Here is a 22048-nt window from a genome sequence, read left to right on the forward strand (position 1 = left end):
TTTTTTCCCCTCTCCCTCTTTTCCTCTCCTCCTTCTCTCTCATTTGTTTCTCTCTCTATTCTCTCCCTCCATCATTTTCTTATTTCTCTCTCTTTCTCACCTTCTCTCTCTCTCCCTCCCTCTCTATCAATCAACACCGCTGATGGCACCACTCAGCTGGAGAAGTAAAGAAGCTCAGGGCAGTGGGAAAAGGGGGCTGGCCCTGTCAAACCTCACATGCCCACCTCAGGCATCAAGCTCAGAGAAAGCTGGAGAGCCCTCGCCAAAGATGCTCACCTGTCAGCCTTTCAACCTGCCCACTCTCTTCTCAATTGAGGGTATCCCCGCTCATGTGCGCCCTCCCGGCCACGCAACAGCTGGCCAGGGGATCGCATGAGAAGGAGGAGGGTCTTCGGTGAAGCCTCCACCACAGCTTGTGCTTGTTCCTCAGCTGTGGACCTGTCCCCCTTTCCATCGGACTCTTTTCCCAGATCTCATTCCCACCCCACCAGCCCTTGTATTAGCGAGGTTGGCATCGGCCACAGCCCGGTTGTGCCACTGTCTCAGGGTGGACAGCAGTCATAGGACCAGGTTGGCAGAGAGTCACAGGAGAGGGGTCAAAGAGCCACATGCGGCTCGGGAGCCGCAGGTTGCCGACACCCAGTCTATTACAATACTGCATATGTTTATTTCCTGAGTGATTATTGTACTCAATATTCTTACACCCAGATTGATACAAATAGATATCCTTTGTGAGGATAATTTGCATAAAGCAATAATATACATACAGTTTCTTGAAATTCAGAAATAGAGGAAATAACAAAATATGCTGGAACTGGTCACCTTCTATGTATGTATGTAATTTCATATTTTTTTTCAAGTATTTAATAATATTTCTTTTTTAAAAGTCACAATAAATGTGATCATTTGCAAATTAGTACAGCTGTTTCCTGTAGTAAAATCTCTGCTACAAGATAATTTTTAGCAGACTGCATCTTTAAGGCTGTGTATTGAGAAAAACTCCCACTTTGATCTGCAGTGCTTTTCAAGTAATTCTTTGTCCTACATATAATATTTAAGTAAAGCTAGTCTTATATAAATACAGAGGTTAAAAAACAGAGTATAGGCAGGCTGATATCAGACACATGCTTATTTTGAGAGTTTATTATGAAGAAATAAAGAAATACCAGCCATGTGCCCTCTTGTTCTCATCATTGTCCCTATATTTTCAAGTAGGAGGATTGAGATGATTCACCTTACCTGCTACTGAAAAGCAGCACACAAAGGCTATGTACCTGACATACTGTAGTCAGTCACACATAGATTATCTAAGTGTTTCCTGCTACTCTAAATACCAGACTGGATTGATAGCTAACGCACAACTGCTGTGTTATTCCCTGCATGGATGCATTTTTCTTTCTTTGCAAACAATTTGTGACTACTAATATAACTTAAATCCTGTAATCAACAATGGATCACACAAATAGACTCAGTGGAAGCTCTTTAAAATGCTGGATATGCACAATTAAAAATAATTAAAAAGTTATCTTTCATTTTATTATTAATTGTTCATTCTAAGGGACAAGCTGTAAATTTCACTAATTTCACAACTGGATCTGGATGGATCATTCTAAAAGGTTTCAAAACTTAATTTAATAAAATTCACAACCAGGTTAAAATGAATTATCTTGGCTATGTTTATTAATTATTTTATTTCTCTGTAAAATAAATGCAAACAGCACTTGCATATTAAAAAGCATTAATAAAACACAGCTAGAGAGAAAACAGTTTTAGAGGATTCTACCGGTACCTACCCTTGTTTACTTGAATATAATAGAGCTGGAGGTCTAGAGAATTGCAATGTAACTCTGAAATATGCTAAAGAATTCACTGCAAGAAACAACCTGTTAATGTTGAGAGCAATTAGGGTTAAGATTTATAGTGCTGGACATGGAATGGCTCTAACATGGCAAGCAACAGAGAAAAGACATGATCTACTTTTGTAAAAGCTACTTTTTTGACTGGGCATCAACCCTATTAAATCCTACAAAATGGTATCACTGCTATTGTGTTCTTTCTGTACTACACAGATTTTTGTACTGGATAAAAGAAGTGCAAAATAATTCCTCATTAAAAGTCATATCATGTACAGTATATGCTTCTTAGTTGCTTTTATGCTATCTCATGTTCTTCTGTCTAAGCCATTTCTCCTTTCTTTATATCTACATGCATTTTAAGGAGTCAATTTCTTGATACCATTACTTTTCTATTCCAGCTAAAGACATTGCTAACATGCCTTTCTAAATTTTAATTCTCATCCAGGAATTCCTCTTTGGATTGATGGACAGTCTACTTATAGCTCTGAGCATATCTTATAAACATGTCTAGTACCAGACAATAAAAAATCAGAGACATTTCAATAAAATAATTTTTAAGCTACGTATTTGGTCTGCAAAATCATGTGAAAATTACAGAGGAAAATTAGATAATGTGATTAAGATTGAAATATATTTATACATTGTTAATGAATGGTGACAGATATTTAAAAGAGTAGATCTGAAATGGTTCACAACAGGATGAACAAAACTACAGGTAATCCTTGCTTTACAAGCTTTTAACAATGTTCAAAGTTACAATGGCATCAAAAAAATAATCTACAACCTGTCTTTCACATTATGACAATCACACCACCCCCATAGTCACACGATCACAATAGGGGTGCTTGGCAACTGGCTCACATTCATGATAATTGCAGTGTCTTGCAATCATATGATCATGATCTGACCTTCCCAGCTGGCTTCCAGCAAGCAAAGTCAATTGGGGAAGCCATATATACTTAATGACCATGTGATTCACTTAATGACCATGTGATTTGCTTAATGACCATGGTAAAAATGGTTGTAAAACTGGGTCTGGTTACAGGATGACTCACTTAATAATTTAATTGCTTAGTGACCACAATTCTGGGTCCAATTGTCATAAATCGAGGACCACTTCAGTTACAATTGTCTATTTATTTGATGAAAAACTTGATCTTGCTTTTCAAGATAATCATTATGAATATGAAAATTCATATTCAGCTGAACTTAATTAATCTATTGGTAGAGAATCTTTAGAGCATCTGTCTACATATTTGACAGAAAATATATCAACTTTTCCATAGGTTTATAGTTATTTGGCATATACTGACATTTTTATTTTTAGGACGCAAAATTAAACATGAGAGACTTTTGTACAATACTGCTTGTGCACTTGCTCCACAAATTTTGCACTGAAAATATATTCTTATGTATATATATAAAAAAAGTTGAACAATTTATACAATCTGAAAAAAAACCAGAGTATTACTTTTTGGCCTTTGGCTAAAATCAAGTGTGCAGTAATTACATATCAAAGAAAATATCCTGCTTCTTAGTTATTATGTAGAAATATGCATTTATTTTGCATGGTTAACAGGCAATTTTTTAAAAAAATCTGGTAAAATATTCATTGGCTTATTAGGTGTACAAAATGTTTTCAGCTAATCTTTTTTTTTAAAAAAAGAGAAGAATACCAAACTTGGGTGTTCCAGCGCTAAATTATCTGAGATACCTATTTATTTTTTAAATTGTTACATTTACCCATAACACATTAACAAACTTCATTAAAAAAGCATGTAACGTTGTTAAAAGTATGAACTGATTTCCACACTATTTCAAAACAATAGTGATTAAATAAACACATCTGCTTTTTTAAAACTTTCAATGTATATGTCATTGCTGTATTCCTGAATTGGATTGGGTTCAACTTGAAAGCTACAACATCAGCAAAAAGGTATTTTGCTTCCCTTTATTTCATTTCATTTTTTACTTCTGGGAAATAAAATGTCCCATTTCACAATTTCTTTTCATTCGGGGTTACATTATTTTCTTCAAAATATGTCAAGCACAATAAATTTCCAGGAATACTTTAATAAGCAGTTTTTAAAGGTACTTTTTGAAGTTCGCTTTGTTGATTTTGAAAATAATGATCTCTTCTTTTTCTAGATAATAACATTTACTTATCTCTTACAAGCCAGGAGCTTAGAGTTCCCTCACAATGTATATTGAGATATTCTAAATATATGTTAAATTTAATTAGGTGCTCTGAAGGTTTGTATTATTGTAATTTTATATTTGGGAATGACACAGGCTTTTCTAATGTCTTTAGTGTAATAATTCAGTAAGTAGGTGTCTATGTATGTATGCATGTATGCATGTATGTATGTATGTATATATATATATATGTTTTCATAGATTTTCATGGGTATAGGTGTGTAGGTCTTGGCGTATTCGGGTCTTTTCCCGTGTAAGGTTGAGAGTATCTTGGCGACATTTCAACGAGGTATCAATCGTCATCTTCAGGCTGGTGCTTATAGCTTTACCACCCTGGATGTTACAGCACAAGACTCAGGATGTCACAAGACTAGAGCTCAGGATGTTACCTCACAGCCCATTGCCCAGGTCGTTACAACACAGAAGACTAATGGGCACACAAGTAGGACCACACACACACAGGATGCTATGAAACAGCCAACTAATCTGCAAATATCAACTCCACCAACCAATCAAGATGTAACAACACAGCCAACCAACCTGCTTACAGCAACAAAGCCAACACTCCCCACCTCCCCACCAGTATTTATAGAGAGACAGCAGCTCCGACCACGCTTTGCTCGCACAAGCACGAAGCCATAAGCACCAGCCTGAAGATGACAAGTGAGATCTCGTCGAAACGTCGCCAAGATACACTCAATCTTACATGGGAAAAGACCCGAATACGCCAAGACCTACACACACACACATACACACACATTCGTAGGTTTTCACGGGTATAGGTATGTAGGTCTTGGTGTATTTGGGTCTTTTCCCATGTAAGGTTGAGAGTATCTTGGCAATGTTTCAACGAGGTCTCACTCGTCATTTTCAGGCTGGTGCTTACGTCTTGTGCTTGTGTGAACAAAGTGTAGTCGGAGCTGCCGTCACTCTATAAATACTGGTGTATACATACATACATACATACATACATACATACATACATACATACGCTTGTTATATGGACGCAATGTTTTCATTTGTTAAAATCAAAGTCAGCATAAGGATCTATTATCATCTTTCATTACCTCACAACCTTAAAGAAAATGCACAAATGGGATCAAAACTCTAAATTTTTAACTTCTTAAAACCATAAAACTGCAACACTTTAAAAATAGACAACAGGTGTAACAAGATATTCAGCAGCATCAATTCAATTAATGGTTTTCGGTTAATGCCAAATGTTTACAAGCCAGAAAGTCATGGAGGAAGCTACTGTCTTTTTAGAAAATATTTTGTTATGGATTGATACATAACACATCACTGACAAGGATAATCTCGTAAGAAGACATTTTTATTGGATATTGCATTCCTAACTGATATGGAAAGGATGGGATCCATCAACTAAATAAAATCCTGGCCGATATAGCAGTTATATGTCAACAAAAGCACTTAGAACCTGGCGTCATTGCAAATTGACAGCTAGTATATTTCCATCGTATCAGGCAGAGAATATGTTAACACTAGATAACCTTTTTAGCCCTTTAATCAGCTAAATTAGCTGTATAATGCTAAATATGCAAAATTAACTCAGGTTGGGTTTAAAAGTTTAAAAGTATCACCATCTAAAGTCCACTTCATTAATTCAATTTTTAGTTTATCAGCCACAGGGTATTTCACTGTGACAATGGTTCTAACTAGCATTGAGAAAAGGAGTGCAGATTTTTTAGTAAATGGCACAACTTCTATACCTTCGGAATTTTTGCCCCCTTTACACCTGTATATATTTACCCTATCAAAATATACACAGGGATTTCTTCTATCAAAATCAAATTAGCTATTAAAGATTGGGAAAGAAGCAGGGTAGGAAGAGTCTAGCTCAGCAGCCTCCAACCTTTTGGGCACTAGGGACCAGCTCCATGGAGGGCAGTTTTTTGCAGACCAGGGCAGCGTGGTTTTGAATGCTCCCTAGATCCTGTGTATGCGTGAATAGGGCTTCGCTTGCTTGCATGGCTTGGTTCCTGGTAGGTCAAGTATCAGTCTGTGGCCAGGGGCCTCTGGTCTAGCTTTTGTGAGAAGAGAAAAAGCAGCCTAGATTTGGGGATTGTTGAAAAAACTTTCAAAGAGACTGAACCTTACTTGACTCTCCTTATATGTGCAGATGGAAATTTAATCTTATCATTTTTTAAATTATGATTTTATCCCTGATTATCACTAAAGTTACTCTTCTGAAATCTGTGTGCGATTTAGTTATTTGGTTTGTCGATTACATGGAGTTGTTAATATGGAATATGGTTCCAATTTTATTGTCCAAATCCTTAAATCTAAGGTGGTGAATTGTACATACAAAGTTGGAATAAATGCAGCATTGCATTTATGGTTTACATAAAACCTGGCCTATAGCAGGTAACCCCAGGCTGCAGTACTAGATCGATTGAGAGGGAAGTTAAAAAAAATTAGATTACATGACCTGAAAGAGATACACACAATCTAGTTCTACTAGAATTGTAACAACAGCTACAGATTAAAATGTTCTTTAAATATACAGGAGGAAACAAAATATTTTTGTTCAAAGTTAAAAGGTAGATGTTAAAAACTGTATCAGTATGGCTTTTTGCCATATTATATTCTGCCAGTAGAATGTCTGTATGGCGGTCTGTATCTATCTGTATTACAATCTCAATGCAACAACAATCACTACTGATTGTGAAAATGAATTCATTTGCCCAATAATTTTTAATAATCTGTGATGTGTATGATTTTTAATGTCAGATACATGTTCTTTTATTTAATGTGTTCAATACGATTAATTTGGGGCTATGCAATGGATTAAAATTATTTGCTCAGTCCATTTCATTTCTGCTTCACTAAATTCAAGATAATGTAACTACAGCAATAAGAATACAGAAATAATTGTATTTTAAAGTAGTAGATATCAGACAGAAAGATCAAACACCATTTCATTATGGGATTTCACAGTTTACTCTTGATACAGCTCTCAAAACACAATTAATATCAAATCTTCCTTCAAACTGTCAGGCACATATCAGAGAAATTTCGTATTTGAATAATCTGAGCCAAACAAATGTGGAAGAAAGGGAAGAATTTTGTTAGAGATATAATGGGTTATTTAGAATGCAAAACCTGACTTGCTTTGGAATCCAATATATAATTACAGGAATATTTAGCAGAGAATAATTAGGACTGAATGATAATACAGTATTCACCTGACCTTGCAGCAGATAAGTAAACAGCTTTTTAAATTTTTAATTGCAATGTTGAATGGCTTGCAAGATGAACAGCCTTTGGAAACACAATGAAAATAGTACTTATTTGCTAATTGATAATTTTAATATTTGTTTTTATAGGGAGGACGACCCTTTTGAATAAAACTCAACTCTGGATAATTCCTGGGACAAAACTGACATATTTTGGCACCAATACAGGAATGCTTTACTTCTCCTGTTCTGCAATGTTCTTCCAATAACCTAAGCTAGTTTTAGATTTAACCCTAGTATTTTCTCATAATCCAAATGTTAACCAACTTTGTTTGCCTTGGTAACCTAGGTTTCCAATTTTGGTTTAATAGAATTCAGGGAAAAAATATCACATAATGCTACTATATACCTAAATTGAACCAGATGCTGATTCTGATTGGGTCAGAAATATTTATGTGGCAAAAAAGAATCAGACACTCAGATAACATGGTCAAGCAGGTATGCTGCAAAATTTGTGGCTATGTTCATATAAATTTGGAAAACTTGGTCAGTTTTGTACTATGTGAACCCATCCATGTGGTTAGTATATGATTTAATGTAATGTAATGTGAAAATTCAGAAAAATGTGTTGATTAAAACCAAATCAAATGTGTTGTATAACACAGCCATAGTAATAGAATAAAATGAACCTAAAGTGAATCATAATAATCATCTTATGTTCTAACGTAAGCTGACCAGACGTCCCGCTTTTGGCGGGACAGTCCCGCTTTTGGCAAATTTGTCCCGCATCCCGCTGCTTTTTTAAAAAGCCCCGCTTTTTCCTGCGGAGGCAACAACTTTCAAGACACGTGGACTTCAACTCCCAGGATTCCCAGCCACGGCTTCCCATGCTGCACTGCGATTGGCTCCCTCTGGCCGCCTCTCAAAAAGAGAGCTTTGCCATTGGTTGCGCAGATGGGGCAGGCTGGCAATTGGGTGTTGCTAGGGAGACGGAGGCGTGTTCCTGCTCCGCCCAGGCCCTGTTCGACTCTCCTGGCGGACGAAGTTCCCTCAAGCCAAGCCCGTCCCACCGGCGGGGAGCAGCCGAGCAAGGTGGGTGCGTGGGAAGGCCCGGGGGTGTCGCTCGGTTCCCGCAGGAGGAGGAAGGTCTCCGCGCCTGGACTGGGCTGCGAAGCGTGTGTCAATCGCCTCGGCCTGCTGTCCACCCAGCAGGACTGTCCTGCGGCTGCCTCCACCCACGCAGCACCAGCCTACCCTACCCCATCTGGAGAAAGAGTGATGGAGAGAAAGAGGAGGGAGAAAGATGAAGGAGAGAAAGGGGGAGAGAAAGTTGGAGAGAAAGAGAGGGAGGGAGAAAGAGAGATGAAGGAGAGAAAGATGGAGAGAAAAATGAAGGAGAGAAAAAGAGATGAAGGATAGAAGGAGAAAGATGAAGACGAGAAAGGGGGAGAGAGAGAAGGAGGGAGAAAGAGAGATTAAAGAGAGAAAGATTGAGAGAAAGAGAGGGAGTGAGAAAGAGATTAAGGAGAGAAAGAGAGAAAGGTGGAGAAAGAGATGGAGAGAAAGAGGGAGGGAGAATGGATTTGTTCTGGTAATTGGTTTAACAAGCATGGCACTGAAAAAGTGACTTATGACTGTTTTTTCACACTTAAGAACATTGCAGCAAACAGTCATTAGGGCAAAGAAGCTATCTCACATGACCACCCGGACATGCCCACCCAGTCACATGAAGCACCGCAGTTGTGACATGAGTGACATGGTTATTAAAAATGCTGCAACAGGGATAAATGATGACCGGTCATAAGTGTGAGGACTGATCAAAAGTGCGAGAACCTGTCAGAAATCACTTTTTTCAGTCCTCTGGGTAGTCCCTATGTGCATAGGGACTACCCAGACGGCTGAAATAAGTGATTTCTGACAGGTTCTCACACTTATGACCGGTCATCATTTATCCCTGTTGCAGCATTTTGTGCGTAGGGACTACTCGGAGGACTGAAAAAGTTATTTTTGACCTGTCCTTACACTTTTGACTGGTCCTCACACCTACAACTGTCCTCACATTTTACATTTTGCACCCTATCTTGTAACCGTGGTGAAGAGAAGCAGTTGTGAAATAAGTGACATGGTTGTTAAAAATGCTGCAATGGGCATAAATGTGAGGATGGTCATAAGTGCGAGGACCGGTCAGAAATTACTTTTTTTAGCCCTCTGAGTAGTTTCTATGCCCATAGCCAGGGCCACCCAGTCACATGAGCAGCTAGCCATGCCCACCCAGTCACATGTCCACCAAGCCACACCCCAAAATAAGCCACGCCCACAGAACCGGTACTAAAAAATTTAGGAACCCCCCCCCAATGGTGTCCCACTTTACCAATGTTAAAATCTGGTCACTATATTCTAACAGCTACTCATTAGTTTTTCATATCTGCATATTTTAAATAGGTATTTGCAATCACATGGTATATATTCTAAATGGCAAATATTCTAATATGAAGTTTTAGGGCCTTCCACGCCTATTCACAATAATATTTTGTATCATAGCATCTGCAAAAAGCACGGACATGAGACAGTTGCTGTCTCACAAAATCAAACAGTTCTATTTTTGTATTCATTGCCTCAGAGCTAGTAAAGTATAAGTATTATTTTCAAGAGGGTTTTTTGTTCCTTTAAGTCAGTTTTTTGCAACTACCTGGACAAGTCCCTGAGTTTTCTTGGCAAAGTTTCTTATAAGTGGTTTGCCAATGCCTCCTCCCTCAGGCTGAAAGAAAGCGACTAGCCCAGTAACCCACAATCACCCAGATGGCTTTGCCTAGGCTGGGACTAGAACTCAACAGTCTCATGGTTTCTACTCTGATGCCTTAACCATTACACCAATCTGACTCTTTTCATTTGCAGTACTGTTGCTGGAAATTTTATTTACTGTCAACCTATGAAAATTACCAATAAAATGCAAATCTCTCATAGCGTTCTTTACTAATTAAGAATTCTAAGTATACTGTATATAATACTATATAGATGATCCTATTAGTTTCTCCTACATTTTTGAACAAAGAAATGAGGTAAAACTGAGATATTCAAAACGTTCCCTAAATATTGGAAGGCGGGGGAGATCTACACTAACTCAGACCAGAGGCAAACATATATCTAAACCCCTGAGATTTTACAATGGAATTCCTTTTGCCATTTTGCTATGATATATTGAAAGGGATGGTTCTGCAGATTATTCCCATGGCAATATTACTTTTCTATAATTACGACACCAGGACATGCATTATTTCTAGAACAAATGTAAAAAGATTATGGATAAAAAAATACAGTGATTCTGAAAAGGTTTATGGATAACATATAGTTCATGGACTACTGTATTTCATAGCTCAGCATTCCAATAGACAACCCTAGAACAATTGAAACTTTTATCTGGATGTTTAGTGGTAAAGTTAATTGACACTTCAGACTCAACAAGAAAGTTTGGAGATTAATGCAGGGACTCTAGACTATATGAAGGGAGAGTCTGAATTGTCTGCCAGGAATTTCATGTTTCAGAATACCAACCTCCACTCCCCAATAGAATTCATCCATCAGGAAATAGAGTTGGATCCTTCTGCATCTCAGTTAACTAATTTAAATGTCAGTTCAAATGTTACTGCTGAGGACATAAAACTCAATCTACTAAATGTCTTGCTATGTTTATCTTGCCCCCCTGTTGGAAAAAAATATCGTGTATTTTACTATGGCATCTCAGTGTTGCTGAAATTGTATAATCAGTAGGACAGCATGTTTAATGAACAGGTTTAACCTTTTCTTGACATGGGAAGGACTTCCTGCAGTTTAACATTTTTCATTGGAAATAAAATGCGAATTAGTTTTTAATGTGACTGATACATATTTAGTTAGAAAGTTTCGCCGTCAAATAGCTGTTCATGAATCTAATTTGCAATGAACATAAATCTGTATTTTATTTTTAATTCTTTATTTTCAACAATAGCTAATAATAAAACAATTAAAAATAAGCACCTAAAATATGAACAAAAATTAAAAGAATAGAGGAAATAGAAAATAATTAAGACTATGGTCCAGATATTGACTAAATCATAAAGTTTAACTGTGTAAAAGGAGATCAATGCATAAGGCTCTCCTTAATTGTATCCCATCTACTGTGTTGGTTGCTCTCCACAACATTTGAACATGGGCACAATTCTCTACTAGGATCCCAAATAGCCAGTCCCAAGCACAGGTGACATTTCCTTCATCTCCAAACTTAAAACAATGACGGTGACCAGAATTCAGACAAGGTACAAGTGCTTCCTTTCTTGGCTCTAGACTTCATAAGGATCAAATGTACAGCTGCTAGGCCCTCTTGGGTCTGATACTGGTGCTAGAAAGCCACATTATTTTAGAAGCAAGATGGACCTTTTATCAGCACTGGCTGATATAGTAGGTACATTCTGCGAGGATAGAATTTGCAAAGTACTTTTTTTGAATTGGCATAATAAAATAGGTTTGAAACTCCAATTGCTCCATAATGCAATAATTTGGATGATGAATGATACTTGTAGGAAATAAGAAACCAGCTGTACTGGTTAACAATTGCTTCATGAGCTCAAGTCAATGTGCTCAGTATGGTGTATAAAATCTTATATAGCTTGGGCCCAGGTTACTTGAAGAATTGCTAATTTCTATATAGCTTGCACCATTCTTTTTGCTAATTCTGTTTTTTCTATTGTGAGAACAATTTGCTATTGTAATTGTTATAGTTCTGGAAGGGGCTTAACATATTTTACTGAGATCTCCTAGCGTTCTAAAGAGTTCTTTAGAATTTTTAAGGCCTTCTTAAATGGGCTTTAATGGCTTTTTACTTTGGCTTTTATATCAGTGTTTGTAAGCCACCAAGAACTACAAAAGCATTGGCAGCACATACTTTGTAAAAGAAAATGTAAAAATAAAACAGAATATGGTTTGATTATTTGAATTGTGAAGTAGGATCAAAGCAAGATTTTATTTTCATTTTGATCATACTTTTCCATGTATTTTGACTTAATTTTATATTTAGATTCCATGATAAACAGGTGAATGTCTAAATGCATTAAAAAATACCAGTCCTCATACATTTATTGAAAAGGATGTTTGACTGATTTACATAATAGAATCATACTTCAGTTGTTTTTTGGAAAGAAGCTATATGCCTGAATAATAGGAATTTCTTGATGGCTTCTTATAACAAAAGAAAAACTATATTTGGATTCAAAGATAAATTTTCTATTATCATACCTATAAAAATTGACCTGACAGTCAAATGGACTTTTTGAATAACAGGAGAAGTTACATGTTAGGAGCAATTATAGGACTCAGCCTGCATAGTAAAGTGCATGGAAGAAATGATTCCAATTATTTCTTTCCCCTATAGTGTGTCATATTGTTTAGGACAAAAACAGAAAACTTTGAGATGCTTATTAGTGGCTATACTGGAAAGGGAAGGGAAGTTTCTTTGATTTCTTTAAATTAACATAGGGTTGGCAATATGCTTCTAAATATCTCCATTAGTGCTTATTTAATTCCCTAATCTATTTAAATGGGCGGTTTAATGTTTCAACTCACCTAATTTCGTATTTTTACGATTATAGCACATCCTTCTTCTGCCCTTTAAATTTCTTCTATTGTCTTTTGAATGTCTTCATTCTTATTCCATGGTCTTCTTTCACATCCTGTACTATATCAACTTAAAAACCAACTTCCATTCCTGTCTCTTTTTTTATTGCTGCCTAGTAATGTTTAAGTCTAAGTTATTTCCACTATTCCTTTTTAGACTGGACATTTAGGTTTATGTCTCTTTTGCTAGTATTGCAATAGGAACATTATATTGATGCAACAGTCTTTCGACAGCTATTGTAAGTTATAAGTCATAGCACTTTTCTGAGGTACACAGAAAAAGATGCTGTTCCATTCAGAATCTGACTGTGTGTTTCCTAGGTAGTGTCTGGCTAGCTATACATGGAAATGATACATGAATCTAATCCATGCTGAATTAGATGGATCTGGGACCCAATCCAGCAGAGTTCTGAATAATCTGAATTGCTTTTCATAAGAACATGCGTAGAATAATTGAGATAACAGAAGCTGAGATTTTGCTGAGGAAAGCAACTGTCCCAGAACCAGAGTAAACAATTATGGGCAGCTGCTCAACACACTACAGCAGGGATGTCAAACTCAAGGTCTGACTGGAGTGCTTAGCTCCCGCCCGCAGGGGCACCTGGAAACAGTGAAGGACTGGCCCACAATGTCTCTACTAGCGAAAACGGAGCTCGGAAGGGCCACCCATGGCCTCCTGAGCTCCATTTTCACTGGCAGAGGTTGCAGGAGGCTGTTGCAGCTGAAAATGGAGCTTGGGAGCCCATTTTCACTGGCAAAGTGTTTGGGCTACCACAGAGGCCCCTGACATGAATGATGCTGAGTTGACCACGCCCATGCCAGCCCCCTGAGGTCAAACACAACCCTGATGTGGACCTCAATGAAATTGAGTTTGACACACCTGTAATTGTTGTTACAGGAAACAACAAACCTTGTTTTCATACTTTCTACCTCAGATTAGTTTGGCACTACATGTCAAAATAATATTAAGCTGGCTGTTTTTCTATAGTACACAAATGGGATTGACTGACTTTGCCTGGTTATCAGCTTTGGTTACAGCATTACTCTGGATTTCTTATTAGGAAGATCATGTATTCTGTTTTGTGTGCACAATTCCTCTTATAATAGTTGTTTTATCAGTCTTATTAATATACATAAAATTCAATTACACCAACCTGTGCAATACTTCAAAATGGTACACATTAAACTTATACTTACTCAAAAAATGTTGTCCATCCAATTTCATCACTTCTAGTTGCTAGGAGTCCACTGTTGCCATGATATGTAAACAAGACTAGTTCCTGTCCTTGTGCTATCATATTTTTTAAGCAACCGTTGGTTCCTATGGTTAACCAGATGACTTGATTGTCTGGAGATACTACCCTTACTGGCATCCGATTGGGGTCACGCCTAATACGAAGAGTATTTCCATTGCTGTCAGTAACTGCAGTTATATCATTGTCATTATTGTAGCTAAAATTGTACAGATAATCTCCTGTGACTAAACTCATTGTGTACTGATGAGTGCCATTGACATCAAAGATATAGAGCTCCTGATCAGTTGGAGAGGCAACTTCATAAAAGTTCATGGAATTCAGCAATGGTTTGTTCTTTGACACAGCTCTTATTCGTATATTTCCAAGATCTGCAATATACAGTGTTCCATCGGGTGATACAGCTAAGGAAGACGGGGCACTGAGTTTGGCATCTTTAGCATAGCCATCACCATTTTGATAGCAGTCACAGTTAACATCATTTTTGCAGTCACATTCAGAAGGTATTCCAGCAACTAATGAGATTTCTCCATCAGTTGTTACTTGTCTTATTCTGTTTATCTTTTTTTCATCTGTTTCTGTAATGTAAAGCACCCCATTATAAGATAAAGCAATAGCCGTGGCTGATTCTAAGGTAGTTTGTACTGCATGTTTTCCCACTGTATATTCCACACCAGGAACCTGGCAGTGCATTGGTCTTCCAGCAGCTATACGGACTTGCCGATTTTCTGTAATTTGAAGCACTACGTTGTTATCTAGAACATATATGGAGTTATCCATTGGGTTGATAGCTAAATCTGTTGGCCACTCCAGACGTACCTTATCAAAACAAGAACAATTTATTAACACATTAGTTAACCTGGCTTTAGACAAATAAATTTTCTGAATGAAATTTAAAATAGCTCTAGTTGCTACTTTTGGAATACTTGTCTGTTTTCTTTTAATTGCATGGGATTATTGAGAATGGTATTACTCAACAATTTAAATGGGTTAATTTAAGTGAAAACAATTAGACTAAAATTAAAAACAATGAACAGTCTGGAAACAATGCAACTTGATTTTAGAGACTGGACCTGTATGAATGAAAGAATTAAAAAAATAAATTGTGTGAGCTTCATCACTGGAAAAGACTGGACTGCCATTTGTTAGAAATAGCGTAGGGTCTCCTGCTTGGGTGTGGATTGGATGATCTACAAGGCAGTGGTGAAATGTAAAATTTGTTACTACTGGTTCTGTGGGCATGGGATGGTGGTGATGGAGGGTAATGTGACTTGGTGGGCATGACCAACTTTTCTTTTCTTTTTTTTTACTTTTAAAAGAATTTTTTCTACAACCTCTTCAGCTGAAAAAATGCTTTTAAAAGCATCTGGCGATCCCAGCTGAGTTGCCTGATCGTCAGAGGCGTTTAAAAGCATTTTTTACAACCTTTTCGGACAAAGAGGTTGTAGAAAATTGCTTTTAAAAGGCTATGATGATCCCAGCTGAGCCGCGCGATCATCAGAGGCTTTTTTTAACTTTTAAAAGCATTTTTTCAGCTGAAGAAAAAATGCTTTTAAAAGTAAAAAAAAAACCCTCTAATGATCGTGCAGCTCAGCTGGGCATGTGGGGGTGAGCAGGGAGTTTTGCTACCAGTTTTCCAAACCACCTGCCACCATCACTACCGGATCGGGCAATCCGGTCTGAATCGGGAGCATATCACCCCTCCTATAAAGTCCCTTCCAATTCTATTAATCTGTTAAAAGTTCAATGGTAGATTTGTTTAAATGTGGTTCTGTGGAAACAAATGGGGTCTTTAGGTCTAACTCCCACACAATATTAAGAGCTTGTCTTCCTACAAACCCAGCAATGCAAAGAAAAATGATAGAGAAACTGTACTGAAAAAAGGCAATATTTAAAATTATATCAATTTGTGAGCCTTTTATTAAAACATTAGTCTAGCAAAATATCTTAGAAAGTTGCAAAATCTATGCCATCACAATTATAAATCTGATTAGGAGGTACAGCATCTGAGTTATGCTCAGAAAAGAATAGGTTTTGATAAACATGCTGATTTATGAAGTTTGATAGTTTTTGCTGATTTTGGTCATGTGTTAAATTGCTTTCGAGTATACAGTTCTGATTTTTTACATTAGCTTTTGACCTTCTGCAGCACAGCAAAGAAGCAGCAAGCAAGCAAATAAATAAGTTAAAAAAATGTTTGTAGCACACTAGAATAATGAATAAATGTTTGTACCAGGGGTGGATTCCAAATTTTTTTATTACTGGTTCTGTGGGCGTGGCTTATTTGGTGGGCATGGCTTGGTGGTCATGTGACTGAGTGGGCATGGCCAACTTGAAGTCACTCAGGGCAAGGTTGGGCAGCACCTTCCTGTGAGTGACATCAAGTTGGACATGCCCACTCAGTCACATGACCAATGTTGCAGAGACAGGGCAATTTCTCCCGGAGGACAGCTAGAGCTTTGCCGCCGCCTCTTTTCCTCAGAGGAGCTGCCTCCAAGTCCTTGCGAAGGGACACACACACAACACAACACAACAGACTCACACACAGTGTAAAAGCAGCTGCACTTCACCCAAAATGGCCCCTGCAACAAGCAGGAACCTCATGCAGCCACAAAAAGCTCAAAAACCAACTTTCACACTTTACACACATACAACACAACACAGCACAACTGACTCATACACAGTGTAAAAGCAGCTGCACTTCACCCAAAATGGCCCCTGCAACAAGCAGGAACCTCACACAGCCACAAAAACCTCAAAAACCAACTTTCACACTTTACACACACACACAACACAACTGATTCACACAAAAACACACACACACACAAAATGCCTCATACAGGTTTGTAAGATTCTGTGTGTTTGTGTAGTTAGACTGAAACATGGCAGAAACACACCAAATCTCAAAAAGCTGCACAAATATTTTATTATTTTGTTTTATTTATATTTTTTAGATCAGGGGTCTCCAACCTTAGTAACTTTAAGGTTTGTGCACTTCAACTCCCAGAGTTCCTCAGCCAGCAAAGGCACTGAGGAGATGAATTGCAGGCAGGCAGGCAGATTCAGTTGCTAGCTGATGCAACTGATTGCAGAAGCCAAAGGAAAGCGAGCCCGAAAGGAGCAATAATTGTGTAAGTGAGGAGAAGGGATTGGGTGGGCCAGAGGAAAAAAAGATTTTAAAAGGCTCCTCTGACGATCCCAACTGAAGTTGCCTAATTGCAGCCCAGAACCTCTTAACTCAGCTGGGATCGCCAGAGGACCCTTTTAAAACCTTTTGTTTTAACAACCTCTTCAACTGAAGAGGTTGTTAAAAAAAAACCTAAAGGGTTCTGATGATCCCTGCTGAGCCGCGCGATCGTCAGAGGTGTTTTTTTTACTTTTAAAAGCCTTTTTTTGGCTGAAGAAAAGATGCTTTTAAAAGTAAAAAAACAAACCTCTGATGATTGGGGAACTGGTTTGGGGGCGTGGCCAGCCAGCCATTACTACCGGTTCTCCGAACGCCAGCAGATTTTTACTACCGGCTCTCCAGAACCGGAGCAAACCGGGAGCAACCCACCACTGGTTTGTACTTGTAGTTTTCTAATAGATCTGTTAATACATGTGCAATCATTGTTACAATCCACCTTGAAGGGTATAAAATCTTTGCTTTTATAATTGTTTCACTTGGATGATTTACATATTGTAGAATTAAATAATAAATAACAACTGAAGTTTGTTCCCAGGGGCACTAAATTCAACACAATGCTCTTGTATAAGACAGTAAATTTTATTTTAAGGAATGATCAAAGTTAAAATAACTATAAATATCTTAACACAAAATTTATTGCTGAGTTTTTAAATTGTCTAGAATTCACAGAAGGCATAAATAAATGCAAGAAAATTCCATAATATAAAAATCTTTAAAAAGTTCTTTCTTTCCTGCCAGGAATTTTATTTGCTGGAAAGACATGTGAATGAATAGATTAGACCTGGATGGATGAATGAATGAACAATCTATTCATTTATAACTGTACTTATTTTTTCATTAGTGGATTGACAAAGAAGATGCTGATGTTGTTATTGTGTGAACTACACAGGCTGTTTCAAGGGAAAATGACTTATCTCAAAAGAAAAAAGATCTTTGTTAAAAGTACCTGGCTGATATGCATGCTGGTGTCACATGTTAATGGTCGTGCGGAAGTCAGATCATTTGAACCAAGTAATGTTGATATTATTCCATTTTGGTCCACTTTCCTGATCATAGTCCCATCAACAAAATAGATTAATCCATTCTTATCTACTGCCACTCCTTCAGTAAAACAAACAAACAAGCATATACGATATGATTTTCTTTCAAATTATAACGATCAACATTTTTCCTCTTCTATTTATACACTGCTTCTTATGTCTTTTCATTAAACACCAAGAATGATTCTAAAGATTTAATAGAACTGGATTCTAACCAGATGTATCTAGTATGCTGGCATATCATGTATGAAAATAAAACATTGCTTGTTGCAGTTTGTTAAGCATTGAACCCTTCATGGTTCCCTGGATACAAAGTCTTTATAGCATGCATACATGACCATAGATGGACATATGATGACATATGCATAATGATGCAATCATGCAATTGACATGATTTACGTACTTGCAATACATTTATGATGCAAGCATGTAATTATGGTTTTTGCACAATTATGGCATCATAAACATGCCATCTTTTAGGTATCATTCCAGGTTTCCATGGACATCCTTGATAGAAGGTAAAAAATATTCATAAGGCATGATAATGAAAGACAAATTAGTCCTTCGGGAGAAGGGCGGTATAGAAATTTAAATAATAAATAAATAAATAATAATGATAGGAAATCAAAGACTTCATTTTTGCAACTTTACTTTTAGAAGGTTCTTCCATTCAGAAAACTACATATAAGTAGAGGATTGAATAAACAAGTAGACAGTGTTAAATGTTATCATGAGTGCTGACTAATATTGTGTATTTTTCTCTTCATAAATTTTCAATTTCCTCCACCTTTTGGACTCATCAGAGTAGCTTCTACAGCCTTGCCACCATCGCCACATCGTGCTTCATCAAATGGAAGGCACTGTTCTCCAGTCCCTGCTACTACATCAGCATTTTTTGTCAGATCTTTTGCTCCTGTAAGTGATTTTGGACGATAAATCCGTCTTGTATTTGTATCAGAAACATACAATTCTCCTGTGACTGGATCAGTTGCAAGATAGTATCTATGAGCGGGATTACTGCTGCAAAAAGGAAAACAAGTTTTTTTTAGTATGATTATAATCCCTCATCACTATTTTTGTTTGTCTAATTCAGCGGTTCTTGAACATTTAGTATCCTTTTACATTATAAAAAATAATAGAAGACTCCAAAAGCTTTGGTTTATATGGGCTATATCTATTGATAGATATATCCCATTAGAATCTCTATTAGAAATTAGAAATTTTAAAATAATTAACTTGGCAAAGACAATACTTTGAGTACAATTGGTCTAGTTGTATAGGCACATACTGTCATTTGTCTTAATATTTGGATCAAATTAATTATTTTGTGATCTTTTTCTTTTAAAACTATAATTGTTTATAATTCTAAGACATCTATAACATATTTGAAATGTTAGTTTCAAATAATCATATCTGGATTTCTTCACTTAGATTGCTCTTTTGTTCTCAATATTTTCTCATAAATCTAAGCCATTTGAATACATGATCCATTACTGATAAATATTGTGTTTTCTTCTGATCAAAAAGCACCTTCTTATCACTCAGCATAATTCCATATATTAGACATATTTGTGAGTAAATCCAGCTTTTTTCAAAATATCACAGCATTTTAAAAACCCCTAAATATGCCATGTTTTCCTATGAAATAAAAGAATATACAGTTTTGGAGCTTTTCTTCAAAGCTCAATACATTTTGGAGAAAAAGTTTTCTTTCCTAATGAGTAAATAACTTTATTGAATATATCTACTGCTCAAAGATACAATCCAAAAGTTTAACTAGCTGCATCAGTAACAATAGATCTAAGTTATGGCATAAAAGAATAAATATATAGCTGATAATATTAGACTGCCTACTAATGCACAAAGCCTTAGTATCCGTCAGATCAATTTCTAATTTATTTGCAAATGTGCTACTAACATGTATTCAATAGATTTGGTGATATCAGAGCATCTGTTCACAAAAAATACTGCTTAGTATTTCATAAATATAAATATAACAGTGTTAGAATAACACATTGCATGTAATATTGTTGGCAAAGGGTGTTAGGGGTTAACATAAACAAGTTGTGACTAAATTATGGTTTGAAGTAGGGACACGTTTTGAATAATTATTAATATGTCATTTTAATAGAAACAGAAATCTGGATGGAAAATATAATTAGTTTAAGTTTAAGTAAAATGTGATTAATGCATCGGGGCAATTGAACAATAAAAGCCTAAATTGGAGCCATTCTAAGTACTTTTAAATTGTGAGCAGGTTTTGGCAATGCACTAAAGATTCTGACAGCTTGTTCTGATTTTTATTTTAAGAAATGGTATGTCTGGATTTGATCAGAAGCCTCTTAACTGGAAAATATATTTTTGAAAATTCTTTAAGATAAAATAATGATGGTTACAGTAAATAATATAATGGATCAAATGTATGCCTTTTCATGTATAACTTCTCACTAAAGTGCTTAGACTTTGTCTAAAGACAAATAAAAGCTTTATTCAGATATAAAATTCAGCTCTGGATAATAATTTTACACAGTTTACACAGAGAAATTTTAAATTAACTAAATTTAAATCAAAGAATATTTAACTTGCACAAAATAGTGGAATTTGACTTAGCTTTATTACAAAAAAAACCACATACACTGAAAAGAAAGTGAACACATACTAATCCAAATATTGTTATTTTAAGAAATGGTATGTCTGGATTTGATCAGAAGCCTCTTAACTGGAAAATATAATTAGTTTAAGTTTAAGTAAAATGTGATTAATGCATCGGGGCAATTGAACAATAAAAGCCTAAATTGGAGCCATTCTAAGTACTTTTAAATTGTGAGCAGGTTTTGGCAATGCACTAAAGATTCTGACAGCTTGTTCTGATTTTTATTTTAAGAAATGGTATGTCTGGATTTGATCAGAAGCCTCTTAACTGGAAAATATAATTAGTTTAAGTTTAAGTAAAATGTGATTAATGCATCGGGCAATTGAACAATAAAAGCCTAAATTGGAGCCATTCTAAGTACTTTTAAATTGTGAGCAGGTTTTGGCAATGCACTAAAGATTCTGACAGCTTGTTCTGATTTTTATTTTAAGAAATGGTATGTCTGGATTTGATCAGAAGCCTCTTAACTGGAAAATATAATTAGTTTAAGTTTAAGTAAAATGTGATTAATGCATCGGGCAATTGAACAATAAAAGCCTAAATTGGAGCCATTCTAAGTACTTTTAAATTGTGAGCAGGTTTTGGCAATGCACTAAAGATTCTGACAGCTTGTTCTGATTTTTATTTTAAGAAATGGTATGTCTGGATTTGATCAGAAGCCTCTTAACTGGAAAATATAATTAGTTTAAGTTTAAGTAAAATGTGATTAATGCATCGGGCAATTGAACAATAAAAGCCTAAATTGGAGCCATTCTAAGTACTTTTAAATTGTGAGCAGGTTTTGGCAATGCACTAAAGATTCTGACAGCTTGTTCTGATTTTTATTTTAAGATGAGAGAGAACAACTCAAGGAATATATATTTTAATGAAAGCTACCTTTGTAGCAATTTATGATTGGAGAAATGGGAAACTCATGTATATCATTAAAACACCTCATAAAGAAAGTGGGATTCGAACTATTTTAATTCTTTTTAAAATTATAAACAGAAAAGTAGATTCTCTCTAATATCTTCTGTACCG

The 22048-nt window shown here is 36.3% G+C and overlaps 1 protein-coding gene across 4 annotated transcripts in view; it reads right to left on the bottom strand.

Moving 5' to 3' along the window:
• The window catches only part of TENM3 (teneurin transmembrane protein 3), a 502165-nt gene that overhangs the window by 23690 nt on the left and 456427 nt on the right, over window positions 1-22048 (bottom strand). For all 4 annotated transcript variants that reach the window (XM_058192837.1, XM_058192839.1, XM_058192840.1 and 1 more), the window contains 2 exons: window positions 18282-18436; window positions 14093-14967 (listed from right to left, as the gene is read on the bottom strand). In XM_058192837.1, coding sequence (XP_058048820.1) covers window positions 14093-14967; window positions 18282-18436 — 1030 coding nt within the window. The remainder of the gene's footprint in view (window positions 1-14092; window positions 14968-18281; window positions 18437-22048) is intronic.

The sequence above is a fragment of the Ahaetulla prasina genome, chromosome 8, assembly GCF_028640845.1.
Source record: "Ahaetulla prasina isolate Xishuangbanna chromosome 8, ASM2864084v1, whole genome shotgun sequence".
NCBI classification, from domain to species: domain Eukaryota; kingdom Metazoa; phylum Chordata; class Lepidosauria; order Squamata; family Colubridae; genus Ahaetulla; species Ahaetulla prasina.